Genomic DNA, 18,029 nt, shown 5'->3' on the forward strand with positions numbered 1-18,029 from the left:
GTATAGTTTCTTTAAGCTAGTTTATGTATAAGTTTCACTTTGATCTCTTATTAATGTTATATTCAAAACGTGGATATAAGAAGTTATCTTGTTATTGAATAAATGTGTTTGTACATCTTAAAATGTCCCTCAATGGTAGAGCAGTAAGTTTATGGATTTCAATACCCGTAATTGTTATAGTACAGATAGTCTACTGTATAGTTTTAAACTTAAATACTAAAACAAAAACAAGCAAAAATATGTTAAAATTACAAAGTTTGCTGTTTATAACTTTATTACACAAATCAATAATTCTCATTATTGAAATATTAGAGTTGATTCTAAGAAAAGTGAAAGATAATGCGTACCCAACTGAAATTTTCTTTTCAGGGTTAATATTATAAGCTTGTTAAGCGCGAAGCTACACAATGGTCTTGCTGGGGTCTTCCTATCTGAGATATTTCAATCAATTCCTTTCTAGAGGAAACTATATCTTGCTGGTAGCGCCCTCAAGTGTGCAGCTATATAGCTACCAGAGTTTGTGTACGTATACATATAACTTATATAGAAATACTAAGGTTTTCTGCTGTATTGATCAATGATTTTTGAAGCCACGTGATTACTATCCTGCAACGTAGTGGGGCTAAAATCCCACCGTTTCCGCGGGCCTTGCGATTATCAACATAATAAGCCCACGGACTTACTGCTGAATTATGAGTGGGTGATATAGAAAAACAGAATATGGAACACATTCTTTAAAATTATAAGCATTTATTGTTTTTAACGCGATGCTATATAATTATGAATGATATTTTTTGTAATGTTTCAAGACATCAGTAGACTATACCTAGGATGTGATTGTGCACTCATTTATATATTTAGAAACGGCTCTTATGAGTAGAGAAAGCACTAGTAGAGGAGCGAATAACGTTTAGACCTTATTCGGTCATCTTTAGGTTCTCATACGTTTTTTAATATATAATTTTATATACAAGTAGGGTTTCTCGTCATCACGGATTATTGTTTCATAATGTGCACTCATTTGTTAGGTATAAATAAACCAAGCATTTATGAGACAATTCATTATAAATTTTAAACAAAAGTTTTGGTATCTCAGCTGCTAGTTGACACTGTTATCATAAAGATAAAATTGTTTTATTTTTCAAATTCAAATAGTGAGAAAAACATTAGTGTAACATATTTTTCACACACAGTAAAACGGGTATACTTTGAAATGAACACGAAGTCAAAGCTGTGTTTCTTACATTTACGTAATTATTAATTATTCCACTGTAATAAATATTTGAAAGTAATAACATGCTACATGTAATTACTGAAAGAAAATAAAACATTGAAAAAGTAAAATGTCTTAACAACAACAACAACTAAACTGATGTAATTCAATGTGATAAAAGAAACACAGCAGCACATGTTTTACGGAAGGGAACGTGACGTGAATGGTTGTTTGTTTTTTATTCAGACTAAACATCTTCAGTCTACAATAGCTGCTGAATTAACCGTAAAGACAAGTATTAACACCAACATGTCGGTGTTTCAATAAAAAGTACGTTACGTCTGTTGTTGTTTTATGATGACTTACTTAGAAACCGTTTCTGTTTGGATAAGTATAGATTATCCTCATGTGGATAAATTTCAATATAACATATTTTCTTCATATGATTTAGAGGTTCTCATATTTTTCTTATATCGTTTTTCTTCTAGCGTAAATGTTTTTGTATAGATATTTGAAAAAGTCTTATATTGACACGACTTCTCCCAATTGTTATTAAATGACATGATCGGTGTCTCATATCCGTAGCATATATCAATATTTGATTACCCGTTTCCGTTTCGCTTATTTGTTTAATCAATCACTTTTTGATACACACTTTACCAATGCGTATCGCTCATCTTATTACGTATTACACAAATGTATATTTGAAATACAAATAACCAGTACTTGGTACTGTTTAAATAATAATGGAACATTATTGAAACATTTTAATTCGGTCTTAGACAAGAAATATGAGAGTAACATCTTAATTGCACATAAAGTTTTACACAAAGGTTTACAGTTTATTGATACATTATTATTCTTGTCTTATTTTGGGCTCAAATGTCCCCAAGTCGCTCAGAATTCGTGTTTCTTGTCTTTTAGCTCTTATTTCCTGTATAAAAGATATAATTAAGCATTATGAGTTGACACAATCAATATGTACGTGAAGTATAATGAGTCAGACTCACACACAAGCACAAATACAAATGTATATACTATTCCCAGATTAGCTACAAAAAATACACTGAACACTTTATTTTCTGCGGTAATTAGTAGAAAAAGGAACTTTCAAATTATATTTTGTAATTACAAATAAGTTTTAATGCGAATACAGGAAGTCAATCAACTCTATCTTTAAAAGAGAAGATTTCTTAACGTTTTGTCATTACATTACTCCATTAAGTTATCGTTCCGCGGGGACTGGGATTGACAAGAACATAAAGTTAATCTTATGCGTTGCAAGCCACAGAGAATGTTTATATAATAAGTTTTATTTAATTTTTCATGCGGTTTAAGGCCCGATTCGTAAATTACTTTGTTAGGTGAAACTGTTTTTAGTGCTTTCACTTAATATGAGATAAGTTTACAAATAGCTGTGATGCTTTTAATAGACTGGAAACACTAATTCCGAAGAGAATTCTTATTATATTTTAGGTTAAGCGAACCATTAAGCAAAATCCGCATCTTCTTACTTATAACTCAGAGGTTTAGAAGTAAGAAAATAAAGATTTATCTTACTTTTCTGGCGCAACTTTGAATATTACAGCAAGTTTCTAGTGTACTATAACATTGTCTCGATTTCGAATTAAGGCAGAAAACCTTTTTTTGTCACGATTAAAACTATTACATTTTTACAAAATACGATACATCATGAAGATAAACGTACGTTTTAAGTTATTAGAAGTTTTAACAAACTCTAAAGAGCCTCGTATATCTTTAATTAAACTATAGTGATGTTAAAGAAAGGTATCTTGGTTAACAACTCATTAAACGTAACTGCTGTTTCAAACCTCACAAAATCAAGGCAAAAACCAATATATATAAGTTAAAAAATCACAGTTGGATGGGTTTAAATGATTTAATTAAATGCTATAGTATATTGTATATGTTTATTAAAATAGCAAATTAGATACGAACAAATAAAATTGTTCCATAGATGCAAACATTCTTTTAGGTTCTTATGAAACATGATAAGCGTTAGAAGAAATTAATTAAGACATAACAGACTAATTAATCTTGTGTTCTGTAACGTTGTGAAACATCAGAGTTTAGAGACAAAATTTAAATTTTAACTTTGAAGAGAGATCTTAATAACTGGCTTGAAGTTGTTTTTTATTATTATTATAAGCTAAGAATTTTTTTCATTAAAACGTCTATGTTAAAGTCGCTCATGGCCTGAGTCAGATATTAAACTGTTACTATAGGTTGTTCACTGAAACTTTATCATACTCTCAGTTGGTATTTCTGCAAGAATGCCCAAGTATGTGCTTATAGTCCTGTAGTATAACCTTCTTTACGCTACATACTGTTCCAGTCAGGTAGATTGTGGTCTTGTAGGTTGACGTTGGAGTTAGAGATTAATTCACTTTCCCAGGTCTTCTGTGGGAGTTGAATAATTCCTTTGACTGATTTCTGCTGGAAATATCAAATAGTTTCTTGTTGTTTTGTGACGTTTTTTGGATCGTCATTATTCGTTTCCACAACCAACAATTCGCACCTCTTTCCAATATTTAGGCCTTGTCGATTCTTATTAAAAAAACGAGAAAAATAGAATATTCAGTTCTTAAACCAATGTAACGTTATATGTATTTAATCAGCTCACATAAAATATCTACATTACAGTGATTTTCATTATGGTAAAATTTATTTATATTATTTAATATTTAATCATCTTAAATTTATTCCAATAATTTTATTACGTGTTTATTACAACTTCACAAAAAATAGCAAAATAAGCATGTGATTTATATAAGTAGATGATTGAACCAAAAGTCTGTTTTTAAGGTACAATTTTAAACACATGTGATACAGCGAAGGTTCTTGTAAGAAATCAACATAGATTTAATTTGTACTGTTTAAACTTGACAATATTTTTATGACAACGCGTTGATCAGGAGAACGAACATTGCGTTGATTTAAGGAAGAATACATCTCAGATACAGTAGTTTAAGGAAGTACACATTTAAAATACTACGTTGATATAAGGAAGAACATATCTCTGACACTGATTTGACTACAGGAATAGTATATCTTCAAAACGCTTTTATATTTTAGAATTTTATACGATGTGTTACCCTGATTTACCTGTTGATTAACAGTGTAAAAATTATTTAAAATTTCCTAGTATGAGAATTTCATCGTTTATAATTTAAGCATATAAGAGTTTCAAGCCCGGCATGGCAAGGTGGGTTAAGGCGTTCTACTCGTAATCCGAGGGTCGCGGGTTCGAATTTCGGTCACACCAAACATTCTCGCCCTTTTAGCGGTAGGGCATTATAATGTGACGATCAATGCCACTATTCGTTGCTAAACGAGTAGCCCAAGAGTTGGCGGTGGGTGGTGATGACTAGTTGCCTTCCCTCTAGTCTTACACTGCTTAATTAGGGACGGCTCGCACAGTAGCTCTTGAGTAGCTTTGCGCAAAGTTCATTAAACAGACAAACAAGAGTTTCAAAAATCTCTTAATTCCCTTAGGTCAAATATTTCAACACCACGCCAATGTTTTATGCCACAAATAATCAGAGCGCTTACTAAAAATATTTTGCTAAGTACCAGCCCTTTTCCATAAAAGAGTTATGAAGTTATTATATAACACATGTTTCTATTCTGTAAGATTTTTTTTTACCAATAACACACATTGTTTACGCATGAATAAGTTTCTTTTTAATTGAACCTTCAATTTTGTGATGGTTGGGTAGTAAAACTAAAATACTGACCGTCTTTTAACAGCAAACCTTCTATGGTTTTGAAGATTATATATATGTATATATATACTGTATTTTGGTATTTAAGATGGCTTAAAGTAGTGTAATATTTTACATTCAAAAGTTTTTTTATTCGTTATACAAAACTTGCTATTAGTGCAATGCTGTCGAACTCCACTGTTCTCCAACAAAACAAGTAAAATTAGTAAATTAAAATGCAGATATACATTTGTATTACTTGGCATAAACTATAATATAAAGAACATAGAAATAAAATTTTAATTTAATGATATATCCAAATAGTATTATACGATATTACATCTTACACTTACCTAATCTAGACAAATAGTATAATATATCCTTGTCAATTATTATGGTATATAACGTTTCATGCTGGAGAAGCGTGATCTGCTGATCGATAGTTTGCGTGAAATTATATCAGAACAATACTAATAATGTTTTATCAATGTTTTACTACAACTGAATTACATGTTTCCTACTAGATGTCATTAGATTTCTTACCGGAAGTAATACAGTGTTGAGCTAACAAAATAAAAATATTAAACAAATATATATATATAACTTATTATTCTAGCTAGTTGATGTATTAACACTTACTTTGAATACTTTCATTTTAGTTGTTTTTTTAAATATATTGCAGTTTAGGTTTTCTTCTTCAGTGTTTTATATATGCTACGATTTTTTATAGCTGTGAAATTGTTAAGATTTCTCTTAAGTCTAAGTTTAAGCTTCTACATTTCCAGAGTATTTTTTTTCAGATTGCTTGATAAAAGCTTTAGATTTGGAACGAATTCGCCTCAGAAAATCAGAATTCCTTTCAATAGATTGGAGAGAAAATGTTTCTTTCAATAAGGTGATATATTCGATTGAAAAAAAAACACCTTAAAAACAATTCAAAAGTACTCAGGCTTTCCTCGTTTAAATAGAGAAGATGATCAAAGAATTGTGACTGAAAAAGGATTTCAGACTAATGATAAAAGCCATCTGAGAAAATATCTTCGTTATGTTTATCATGGTAAAGAGACATAAATACCCCACATTAGTCTTTCACAATATGATTATCATCAGTATCTGACACATTTTTCATGTTTATTTAAAAGAAACACGTATTGGTTATCAGTGATGTCGAGAAACCCACTTGTTGAGAATTCCCAACGTTGTTCCCTCTTCTATGTAAAATATTTTCTCAACCCAAACGAGCCGTTTTTGCATATAAATTTCTCAACAAGTGGGTTTCTCGACATCACTGATTGTTTGTATATAGTTTTGGTTGTTGAACATGAAGTTTGTCTTTATCGTGGTGAATTCTATGAGGGTTGCTAACTGGTTACTGGGAATTTCTATAGTTGGGTTAGGGTCTCGGATATAGAGTTCTAAGGCTAGAACTGGCCAGTTTCGATGTTATATCCCTCTTTACAAAAGTTCCAACCACTGAAGCCTGAAAGATAGCCTTAGAACTCTATATTCGAGACCTTAACCGAACTGTAGAAATTCCCAGTAACCAGTTAGCAACCCTCATAGAATTAACCAAGATAAAGACAAACTTCATGTTCAACAACCAAAACTATATACAAACAAATGGCCTAAGTATGGGCAACCCAGTATCACCAGTTCTAGCCAATATTTTTATGACACAAGTTGAAACACAAGCAATTAACACAACATTACATCCACCACTATACTGGTACAGATATGTAGATGACACGGTTGCGGTATTAAAATCTACAGAACACATACTTAATTTTTTCAATCACATTAACTCTATACATCCCAACATTAATTTCACATGTGAACAGGAAGAAAGCAATCAAATATCATTTCTTAACCTCAAAATTACAAGAACCGGCACACAATTCAAAACAGAAATCCACCGAAAAATCACCCATACTGTACTATACATTCCTTGGGACTCAGCACATGAAACAAAACAAAAACTCAACATACTAAGAAACCAAATAAACACAGCCATAAAATTATGCTCACCAGATAATATTAACGATGAATTAGACAAAATAAAACAATACTTCATCAACATCAATAAGTTTCCTTCACAAACCGTAGAAAACATTATACGCACACACCTAGACAGAAAGCAAAATCAACCAACAAAAGTAAACACATCTCACGAATCAAAAAATCACGAAACCATATACTGCTGTATACCATATATTACTGACATAAGCAAACAAATAACCAACATTTGGCAAAAATTAGTAACAAAATATGACATTCCAGTTAATACCAAATTTATTCAAAAACCAGGCACAAAACTGAGGTCTATACTATGTAAAAACTACACTGACAAACACCACACCAACATTATTTATAAACTACAATGTGATAACTGCCACGACTTCTATATTGGAGAAACAATTAGAAAAATGGAAACCAGATTCAAAGAACATAAAAAGTCACCTTCACACGTTTTCGAACACTGCAAGTCAAATAAACACAACATAACCATAGAAAACACTCAAATACTAAATAAAGAAACAAACATAAACAAACGCAAAATTAAAGAAGCCTTACTTATACAACAACCTAAACCCAAAATAAACCAATATAAAGGAACGCCTTTATACCTATATTAATATAATAAAATAAATAAAATTATATATTCAAACATCTAATACCGCCCTCTACATTCCGACACTCAGTTACACAACCCTTTCAAACATGTGGTCAGCTTCCGGTCAATTACCTCTTTCTTTGTGAACCTGACGATGACCGAAGAAGGTCGAAACGTTGTTCGCTCTTCTATGTAAAATATTTTCTCAACCCAAAGGAGCCGTTTTTGCATATAAACGTATTGGTTATGTATTAATTCTTATCCACCTTGAAGCATGTATAAAAATTATTGCCCGAAAGTATGCTTACATCATGAACTAAGATGTTATTATAACTAGCTAAAGGAAGTTATGAATCTATCTGTCGGCGTTACCAGGAGCTTCTAATTTTTGGAAATCTATCTGAGTAGAATGAATTATGATTTTTTTTGTCTACCCTTAATACTATGTTCCACGTGAATCAACTATTAGTGTAGGATAATACATCGTCTATGAAATCGAAAGTGTTATTAATCATAACAGTACTCCACGAAACATCATAGAAAACCCATAAAACTGTCGAAAACCAATTTTTTTCTTCAAACTATGTGCTAAATCGATCGGTAACTTTATTAGAATGCATCTATAGGCACGTAAGGAACCTGTGCAGTAGATATACCGACGTAGAAACAAATAAATATATCTTTCTTTTTATCTGTTTATATCTTTATCCATCCATCTATTTATTTATCATACATATATGTATATATATGTACTGTAAATTAGACAGAAAAAAACATATAAATGTAATTAGAAACTAAAGCTTATCAAAAAATGTTATAACTTGGTAACACTATATAATTTATATAAATGAATTCTAGTGACTTTAAAGAAAGAGTCTAAGCACTATATACATATCCTGAAGAATATAAGAACTCAAAATATTTCCCACAGTTATCTTCTTTAGTCAGTTTGTACGTACAAGGGTGTTAAACTATATAATGAGTGTTTCTTGATTTCCACAACAAACTACAAGAGTAATGTTAAAATACTGTTAATTATTTTCCAGTTTCAATCTTTTGAATTATTAAAATTCTATTGTGTACAATGTCTTAAAGGTTGGAAATAAATTAGTTACAAAAATATTACAGACTTCTGTGAATTCATATATGTATTATTCACGGAAAACTAAATCTACCTAAAGTTAATGACATTTCATTGTAAGAAAGAGATTAAATGTAACAATACTTCTCGAAACAAATACATGTTTTACAGAATTTTTCGTGAAGCCAAGCTTGCATTTCTGCTTGTGATATCCTGCATCATTTCCTAAGTCAAGGGTAACGCTAACATACTTGTAAAATTAGAATATACTTCTTACGGTGTAAGACCCATAGTGATAAATTTATGTGGTCCATTAATTCACTAAATTTATGAAGATTAATTATTATTACGAGTAGCAAATATGAGATAACTATGTGATCTTTTTAATGAATTTAAATAAATTAACAGTAAGCTCAATCGCATTTAAAAGAAATACCAAAATAAACATGAGACATTTGTTCTTATCCTCGATGTCATTCATCATTAACAAATTAAACAAAAATACATATCGATTCTAAGTGTACTATTAGTCTTACAAATAGCAAGTCATTATCTAATATTCTATTACATCTATATCATACAGAACGTTATAACACTTTTGTTCCAAATATTAGTCATTTTTCTATTATATCTCATAAGCAAAATTAAAAACAAACAGGCTCAAGTTAATTGGGATACTTACTTTTAGAAGTTTTCAAAATTAAAAACAAACAGGCTCAAGTTAATTGGGATACTTATTTTTAGAAGTTTTCAAAATTAAAAACAAGTAAAAATATAATGTATTAATGGGTAATAAAATTATTCCGAGACACAAAATAGAGAGCATAACAAAACTTACTGTATTAGAACACTTATATCTTTCTTTAGATTCTGAATCTTCACCAGGTATCTTGTACATGTTTGATTTTGTTGTAGAATGCGGTACAATGTACACACACTCTTCACTACTTCTGTCTTCACAATCAAAGGCGATTTCGTTTACTAAGAAGCACAATAAACGGATAATTAAAGTTTAGCTGCATCTTAAGCAAATATTAACTTCTTTAAAACCTTTAGCTGTAATTAACATTATCTCCAAAATTACATTTGTTTTGGCTCTCAGTGTTACTGATTTGATATTGGATAAGTACTTAAATTTGCACAGGCAATATTTGCTAAGAGTGAAGACGTAAATTTACCTAGAAACTCCTAAATGCTTAATTTATCTATCATTGCATCGATTAATAATATTAAGAAACATCAGCATTTACACTACTAAATTTTCAATATGAATAACACTTGAACGTAACTAATCATTTCAATTTAAAAAAAAAAAAACTTGCTGAATTGATGGAATCAAGAATAATTTACTTTATTTATACAACTATAATAACACTTAACCTACAGCATTGAACCTGATATCTACTTTAAAATGAATATTGAATGAGAAATAGGATTCTTTATAATAACTGACTCGTCTTCCCCATTTTGACATTTAAGTAAAACAATAACTTCAATGTCGTATGCTTGGTAACAACTGCAATCATGTATTATTTTCTTAAAGTATGCGTCATACATGTACAAGCGAAACATCAATAATAGCTTACTCTACGAAATTGTGATTTTAAAACTGATGAGTTTGCACGTCTGAAATAAGAATAGCATATAAATAACACATAATAAAGAAACGTCTGAATGAGAAAATATTTTGGAAGGCATGCATTGCTTTTGGCAGCTTTTTGCCGGTTAGAACAAATACCACATTACTGTATATAAATTGCAAACGTGGTTTTTCCAAAAGCCTGTTTGAGACACAAAATAAATAAGTAGAAAGTTAGAAACTTACAAATAGGAATATAAAGGTGTATAATAGAAATAGTTTAGTTTAATGAAATCATTAATTAGTGCATGAAGCTTTGTCGGGAAATAATAACAACCTTTAGTTTCACTTCATGCAGATTGGATGTCTATTACTCCTGATGCCAATTTTTCAATATTGTCTTTGATAGTTTTACTGCATGTATGATCATTATGATACATTGGCTTCATGCAGATTGGATGTCTATTACTCCTGATGCCAATTTCTCAATGTTGTCTTTGATAGTTATTGCATGTATGATCATTATGATACATTGGCTTCATGCAGATTGGATGTCTATTACTCCTGATGCCAATTTCTCAATGTTGTCTTTGATAGTTACTGCATGTATGATCATTATGATACATTGGCTTCATGCAGATTGGATGTCTATTACTCCTGATGCCAATTTCTCAATGTTGTCTTTGATAGTGTTACTACATATATGATCACTATGATACATTGTTTTCTTGCAGACTGGATGGCCACTGCTTCCGATACTATTGTCACAATGTTATCATTGATAATCGTACTGCATGTATGACCACTATGACGCGTGGTGATAAACATGTCACATGCTATGTATATGTTTGTAAAGAATATATAGCTACTATATTCATACCCTGATAACAACAGGATTTTAGGGAATACTAAACTATACTGGAATGGTGCATAGACTGGATTTTGAAATTGCGAGAGTTTTATACATGTAATGCACGTTAGCTGGTATTTATTTCTCCAAATATGATACATGCTTTATAGTTCTGATGTAAGTTGTAAAGCCATACGTATAGATACCCATACGAATTTTTCATGTTGTAGAGATGAATGTATATATATTTAATGGAAATATAAGAAAATGTGTAGTAATATAATAACATATGTACACAAATAACTATTTGTAATATTTCTTATAGTTTTTGTATTCCCTTTTCCTCTTCTCTCTCTTCGCTGGTCATTGTAAAGCAGGTTACGATTTTGCTGCAGCTGACCAGATTTCTTCTTAGAGTGACACCCTGCACTCTCAAGAACATTGGAAACGTGTCATTTAGTACATATGAATTGATTATATTAATATACCCTTTCTTTTCTCCATTTCTAATGGAGTTTTGGTCCTGACATTTTACGACCGTCTAATCATGTGATGACCCTAAGTTCTGGTGAGTCGTCTCTGCTGCATAGTTTATTTAAAACTAAATATTATGTAAATAAAACATATAGCTACAAAATGTCTGTCTCATTTTCACGATCTCCTGCTGGCATAATTTTGCCACTCCTTGCAGTCAGCTCTAATGATGGTAACTCTATTTGCAGTATCTATAAAATTCCCAGACAGGAAGTATTGGCTATAATTCAACACTTGGGATCGGCAATTGGTGACTGTCATCCGATACTCGAAACCGAGTTTCAATCTATCTTTTAAATTACAGCTTAAAATATCTGTTATGGAAGACTAGCTGATAGAGTTTGTGATGATTTACTGTAACTATTGGCTATTTGATCGTATTAGTTCAACTTGTAAAAATTTAAGCCGCTGATGAAGATTATCATTGAGATTTGTTTGTGAATAAAGTGAATATTTACAGCTTCTATTCAATTAAATTCCTTCTGTATAATTTATAGCAATGTACTATGTTTGCTTATACTAACACACAACCCTCATTAAGCGCGTATAAAAATATATGTCTAAGGCATCGCCTTAAAAGAAAATGGTATCTATTGAAACAATTATTCTACGAATGTGTGTACTAAAATTTAATATTATATGTATTTTTTCACTCCTTCTCTTCGTATGTAATATTGGGGTTGGTTCCCTAAAGACACTGATTGTTAGTGTACAAAGCACTGAGTATCTAAACGTTACATTCGTTTAATGTTCATCTATTATAGATTGGTAATGCCTGTTTCACCCTTTATTTAAGCTTTTTACAGGATCATCAGATATTTCTATAAAACTAACTTCAAGGGTTAATGATAACAGCGTCATACTAGAAGTATGACTTTTTGAACTCACGAAAGATATATAAATAACATACAAAGTGCTCAGTGTAATGCAAGATAATCCATTTATTAATATTACCCAAGTATCATTCCAGTAGTCGTGCCTGTTTTTGCTATAAGCAGGCAGAACAATATTAAAAATAAAAACTACAATAAATGGGCGATATATAATAATTCGTATTTGAATAGCTAGTTGTATTATTAAAAATATGGGTGTTGTTTTATTTCCTAATAAAACATATTGCTGGAAAAAGAAAATAATTAAAGCTTATTAATTTCTACAAGAAATACTGCTGATAAAAGAAAATATTAAAGCTTATTAATTTCTACAAGAAATACTGCTGATAAAAAAAATATTAAAGCTTATTAACTTCTACAAGAAATGCTGCTGATAAATAGATGATCGAAGAGAAACAACATTTTTCACAGCTGCTTGATTCTTCAGTTTGTGATGTTTTAAATTTCCTTCCCTTATATTAATTGAATGTGCTTTTAAACTTTAAATTTAAAATATTTAATTTTTATACTTATTTAAATATAAATATATTTTATCATCTCGACAACTTATGCTTAAGGGTACTTTATTATTGGTTTTGTCATTACAACGTACAAAACTACACAATTAGCTATATGTACTGTGCCCACTATTGTTATCAAAACTAGAAATTAAAACTTGCAAGCCTGCAGGCTTGTTTCTGAGCTACTGAAATATCACATGATGGAATTAGTATTACTGTGAGGTTAAAATATGTTTTAATTTATTTTTGGAGTTTATATTCCGAACTTTACTGAAGCATCCTTTGAAAATGCGCCTTTGTACAGATTGTTAGATTTTCTTTATAAAGGTTCGTATCCATTGTATTCTGTTCGTAGATGATATTTCATTTCGTAAAAAAAATAATAAATGTACTGCAGGATTTCTGAAAATAATTACAGTATTAATCTCTTTCGTTTCAAATTATGAAAAGCTAATTTATATCTTATTGATTCTAATGTTTATAAATATTTTGAAGTACATTTTAACTTGGAATTTCACTTATGAAAATTATATTGAAAGTTGGCGAATTGACGTGTTTAATATTTGTCATAAAAGTGGAATCATACTGCAGATACTTTTTTAACTTTCGTCTTAATAAGTGATTTAATACAAATTTCAGATGTAGCTTCAATGTTTTATCACAGAACCCATGGCTATTATTATTCATTGTATAGAGTTAGTATTAGTCTAAATATGCTACACTGGCTTACGTTTTAATATGGCCGAAAATAGTTAACAGAAAACGTGCATCTGGATAACAGTTCAACTATTTAAAGTATACTGTGAATGAAATGTATCTTGGTATCTTGGTTCATAACAGTTACAGTTTTTAGCAGATTGTTATACCACATTGGCTCGATTAATGTATAAGTTATTATGAAGTACGTAAGGATGGTTGATACAGTTTGTTTATTTTTCACCAGAAGATTTTGACACAAAACGTTATTTCATATAACATTAACTACATCTTCCAAGTTTGTGGCAAATAATTTATTATTAAAGTGCATCTCAGTAGAGGTGTATTTAGTTTTGTAGTAAGTTAAAAATATTGATAATAGCTATGATGATGGTTAGCTATTAAAATGTTTAGAACACTTTTGTTTCTATCTTACGTAAGCTACATTTGTGACTACAATTATACAATAAGAACTGAATCTAAAAGTATTTAGTTTCAAATAAGAGAAAAACACGATAAACTACACGTCCATTAATAACAGGATGAAAAATGATGTAATCCTAAAAGCAGTAATTAAATGTCGATGAAGAATGAATGTTGCTGAAATTACATATGCATATTTATTTTTAATCAAAGCATTACGAACAAGTATTATATGAAGTTTAGACTTTTAAGAGATGGTCTAAAAGTGTAAGTTATGAACAAATTGTTGACAAGGAAAATATTGACATATGATATTATAAGGAACTTAAAAATAAACAATCTGCTCGAAATTAAAGAGGTTATTTTATGAAGTAAACAATATGTGAACAGTTTAAATAAGTTACAAAATAATGTATAATACATAAAATTAAGCAATTCGTATTATAATTGTTTTAAATACAATACCTGGTATAATATCTGGACATCTTTCCTCTTCTAAAGGCGACATTGTTTTAATTCCTTCTGTTATGTTTTTCAAAGCAAGTCCTTCCGTACAGCTTGTTTTTAAAAACCATAGGAATTAAATATCGTATAGATGAAATAAACATCTCTGTAAACTTACTGATTTGTTGATGCAATTTCTAATTGTTACTGCGAGTAATGTATAAATTGTTAGGAATGAAAGTACAAGTCATTGAATTAAAATTATTCGCAAAAGTTACTGTCAACAAAGTAATTAAAAGTCGTTAAGTGAATGATGTCGTTTTTTCTCACGGATATTTTTTATTATTATTTAGTGCACTGTTTGTTATCTAGGACACTTGGATAGCTTTGGACACTGAGCTTTGTTTTAACACTTTGTTAACTACACTTGGGGTACGACTTGCTGCAGGTCAGTTTCTTTATTTTCCCTATTTTAATTCATATTTTATATTTTTCAATAGTATTAAGTACAGTTGGTATACACATATTGTAAACTCTAAACCTCCGACGTAAACAGATCTTTGCGATCTGAATGTATGAATATTTCCGATCGCAAAAGGGCTATTATATACCTTTCCTGAAGAAATATATATTTTCAGTTATGCTTCCAACTGGAAAACTGACGTTACAAGGGGTTATCTTCGCTAGCCGTCCATAAGACTAGAGAGAATGAACTGTCAACTCTTGGGCTTCTCTTTTACTAAAGAGTAGTGGGATTGACATTTATATTGTAATGTTCCAACTACTGACACGATGAGCTTGTTTAGTGTGTAACTTCCAAATCAACAACACTTTTGTTAAAATAGTAGTAAAATGGAATCTTGGAAAAGTGTCAAAACAAGATGAACATGATGAGAACTTGGTACCTAGAGACCTAAATTGTGAGAACAAAGACTGTTTGGTGTATGTTTGAGCTGGCTACTGTTGAAAACTTAAAATAGCTCTCTGATTGTTTTTTTGTTTATGTTTTGCCAGAAGTAATGGACTAATATTATAGCAACAGAGTAATTTAACGAAATAAAAGTACTCCCTATTCTTAAATGTACTTATCAGCGCATATTTTCTATTATTAACATACAAGTTGCTTAATGTAACGCATCTCGAAAAATTAGTAGTACGTACTTGATTTATTAAAATATAATCCAAATTAAACATGATTATTTTAGTATAGAAACTTACCTACTGTTGGCTTCCCTCGAATGATTTCCTGGTAAATAATGAAATAAAAAGAACATTAATGGAATAGAAATAAAGCTTTTTATTTTATTTGTGCTAAAGTGTATTGTTCAGATTTATTATATATTTCAAACATTACTTCCTACAATAACACAGTTAGTTGTTCGTTGTTAATCACAAAGCTAGACAAAGTGCTATCTGTGTTCTGTCCACCACGGGTATCAAAACCTGGTTTCAAGTATTGTAAGTCAGCAGACGTACAACCGTGTTATAATCATACAGTGAAACGAAGTGAGGTCTTTACGTTAAATATTTATATATAAATAATTTAGAAAGTTTTTTTTTTAAGTTGAAGAATAAACTAACATTTTACGTATTAATCTAATGGAAGTTAAATAAAAACAATACATTTTACACTTGAAAATTAAATGAAAATTTTCGGCTAGCTTTTAGTATTAAAATATCTGGAATGACAAATGAGTAAATACTTACTTGTTTTCCTGTGAGACTGAGTTCGGAATCGTATGTGAATTACAATGATTATTATAAGAACAACTGCTATCAGGGCAATGCAACTTGTTCCAATGATCACAAATAAGGGCCCAAATTGAAAACCCCACTGTCGTTCTAATGACATATATAAATATAAAAAAACAATCCAATAAATATAATGACACAATGTATAAATAATTATTATTTATTGTCCAACGTAAATTAATGAAATACATATATATATATATATAAAGTAGCTGAATGAACAATAAAACAATACGTTATTGACACAAGTATAATAAAATAATACTTATGTGAATTATTACACCAAAATATTTGTAGGATTTTCTGAGTATTATTCAGAGAATTTTCAAATTTGTTCTAAGTACAGTGCTTTATTGCATAAGATGACAATATCGACATTTAAATAAACTGATCCATGAGTCTTACGAACGTACCAAATTACTTACCTGATGTTAATTTATTTTCGTTTACAATTTGTTTTTATAAAGCCTAAAAATAAAAACATTACTTTAACAGTACAATATTCGGCATTTGGCCAGATGAACCAAAATAGCTATAGAAACGCTAGAAACTATCACTTTTTGATCTTTTTTTCTGATTTTGTTTAAACCTTTTATTTTTGTAAAGAAAAGATGAAACGTCTGAAGAAAGTACGTATCATTCATTATAGGTAAAGTTAGCGCAGTAAGAACACTTCAAACTTCTATGTTTATCAAGCAATCACACTGTTACATCAATGAAATTAATTTACTAATTGTTTTAATACTGTTTAATACAGATTGAGTAAGTTCTTTTCATTTGGTGTTTTTCTTCATCATTGGACATTGCTAAAGATTTACGCCAATTGAAACGAACAACAATGTGACAACTTCTTAGTTCCTATTCAAGTATACTTTACTTAATGAAGTATCTCAAGTTAGCATGTTCTTTAATTCACGTTAAAATTGTGTTTCTTTTAACGAATCAATGCAGCCATGCTCACAGCAAGAACAAGCACATTTATAAACGCCATATGAATATTATAAAGTCGGATTTCTCTTCTTTAGTCTGACGAAAATCATTGGCAATAATTAAGTTTAAACTCGCACATGAATTGTACCTGCGGATTCACCCTCCGAATGACATTTGCAACTGATCCTTAGTGATAAAGTGACTTTACAATGTAGGGTACACAGATGAGAAGAGGAAATCTTGGTTCTTCATTCGTACATAGTATGCTAGCATTTCAATTATTTAAATCATTAAAATAATTAGGAGGTATTCTATTTCACACAAAAACTTCTTGATGGTATTATCTCTTTGAGTAAAAATCTGATATCGTATATAGTTTTAATACAAGATGAAATATCTTAAGCAAATTTTCCTTTAAAATATTTAGAATGAGACTTGCAACGTTCAAATACAAGACTGTAAATGTCTTCTTATGACACATTTCACATTCAAATTGACAGTTGTTATTCGTAATTGAAATGTCCAAAACAGAAACTTTATCATCTTGTTGATGTTTCTTGCCACTATATCCACTATTCAAATAGTGAAGAAACTGGGACGCTGGATTAGAGCTATTGAAGATTGTGAAGGTGGTACTAACACGTCTTTTCTAATACAGAGACTTTTACTAACTTGGGTAATTTTTTGTTCAATATTTTTCAAGAAAACACAGAACTACATTGGCAACGCCTTCAAACTGTAAAAAAACAGTTTTCATCTATTTCAAAAATACAAATTTTCAGAATAGCCATATTATTT

General features: G+C 30.1%; 1 protein-coding gene across 1 annotated transcript in view; it reads right to left on the reverse strand.

Moving 5' to 3' along the window:
• Window positions 1–2,230: 2,230 nt before the first annotated feature.
• LOC143233147 (nephrin-like) overlaps window positions 2,231–18,029 on the reverse strand; it is a 55,722-nt gene continuing 39,923 nt past the window's right edge. The window contains exons 8-12 of the mRNA XM_076469087.1: window positions 16,257–16,391; window positions 15,768–15,795; window positions 14,571–14,662; window positions 9,469–9,611; window positions 2,231–3,781 (exon numbers count right to left, since the gene is read on the reverse strand). Of these exons, the coding sequence (XP_076325202.1) occupies window positions 3,680–3,781; window positions 9,469–9,611; window positions 14,571–14,662; window positions 15,768–15,795; window positions 16,257–16,391 (500 nt within the window). The 3' untranslated portion in view covers window positions 2,231–3,679. The remainder of the gene's footprint in view (window positions 3,782–9,468; window positions 9,612–14,570; window positions 14,663–15,767; window positions 15,796–16,256; window positions 16,392–18,029) is intronic.

This window comes from Tachypleus tridentatus, chromosome 12 (assembly GCF_004210375.1).
Source record: "Tachypleus tridentatus isolate NWPU-2018 chromosome 12, ASM421037v1, whole genome shotgun sequence".
Lineage (NCBI taxonomy): Eukaryota > Metazoa > Arthropoda > Merostomata > Xiphosura > Limulidae > Tachypleus > Tachypleus tridentatus.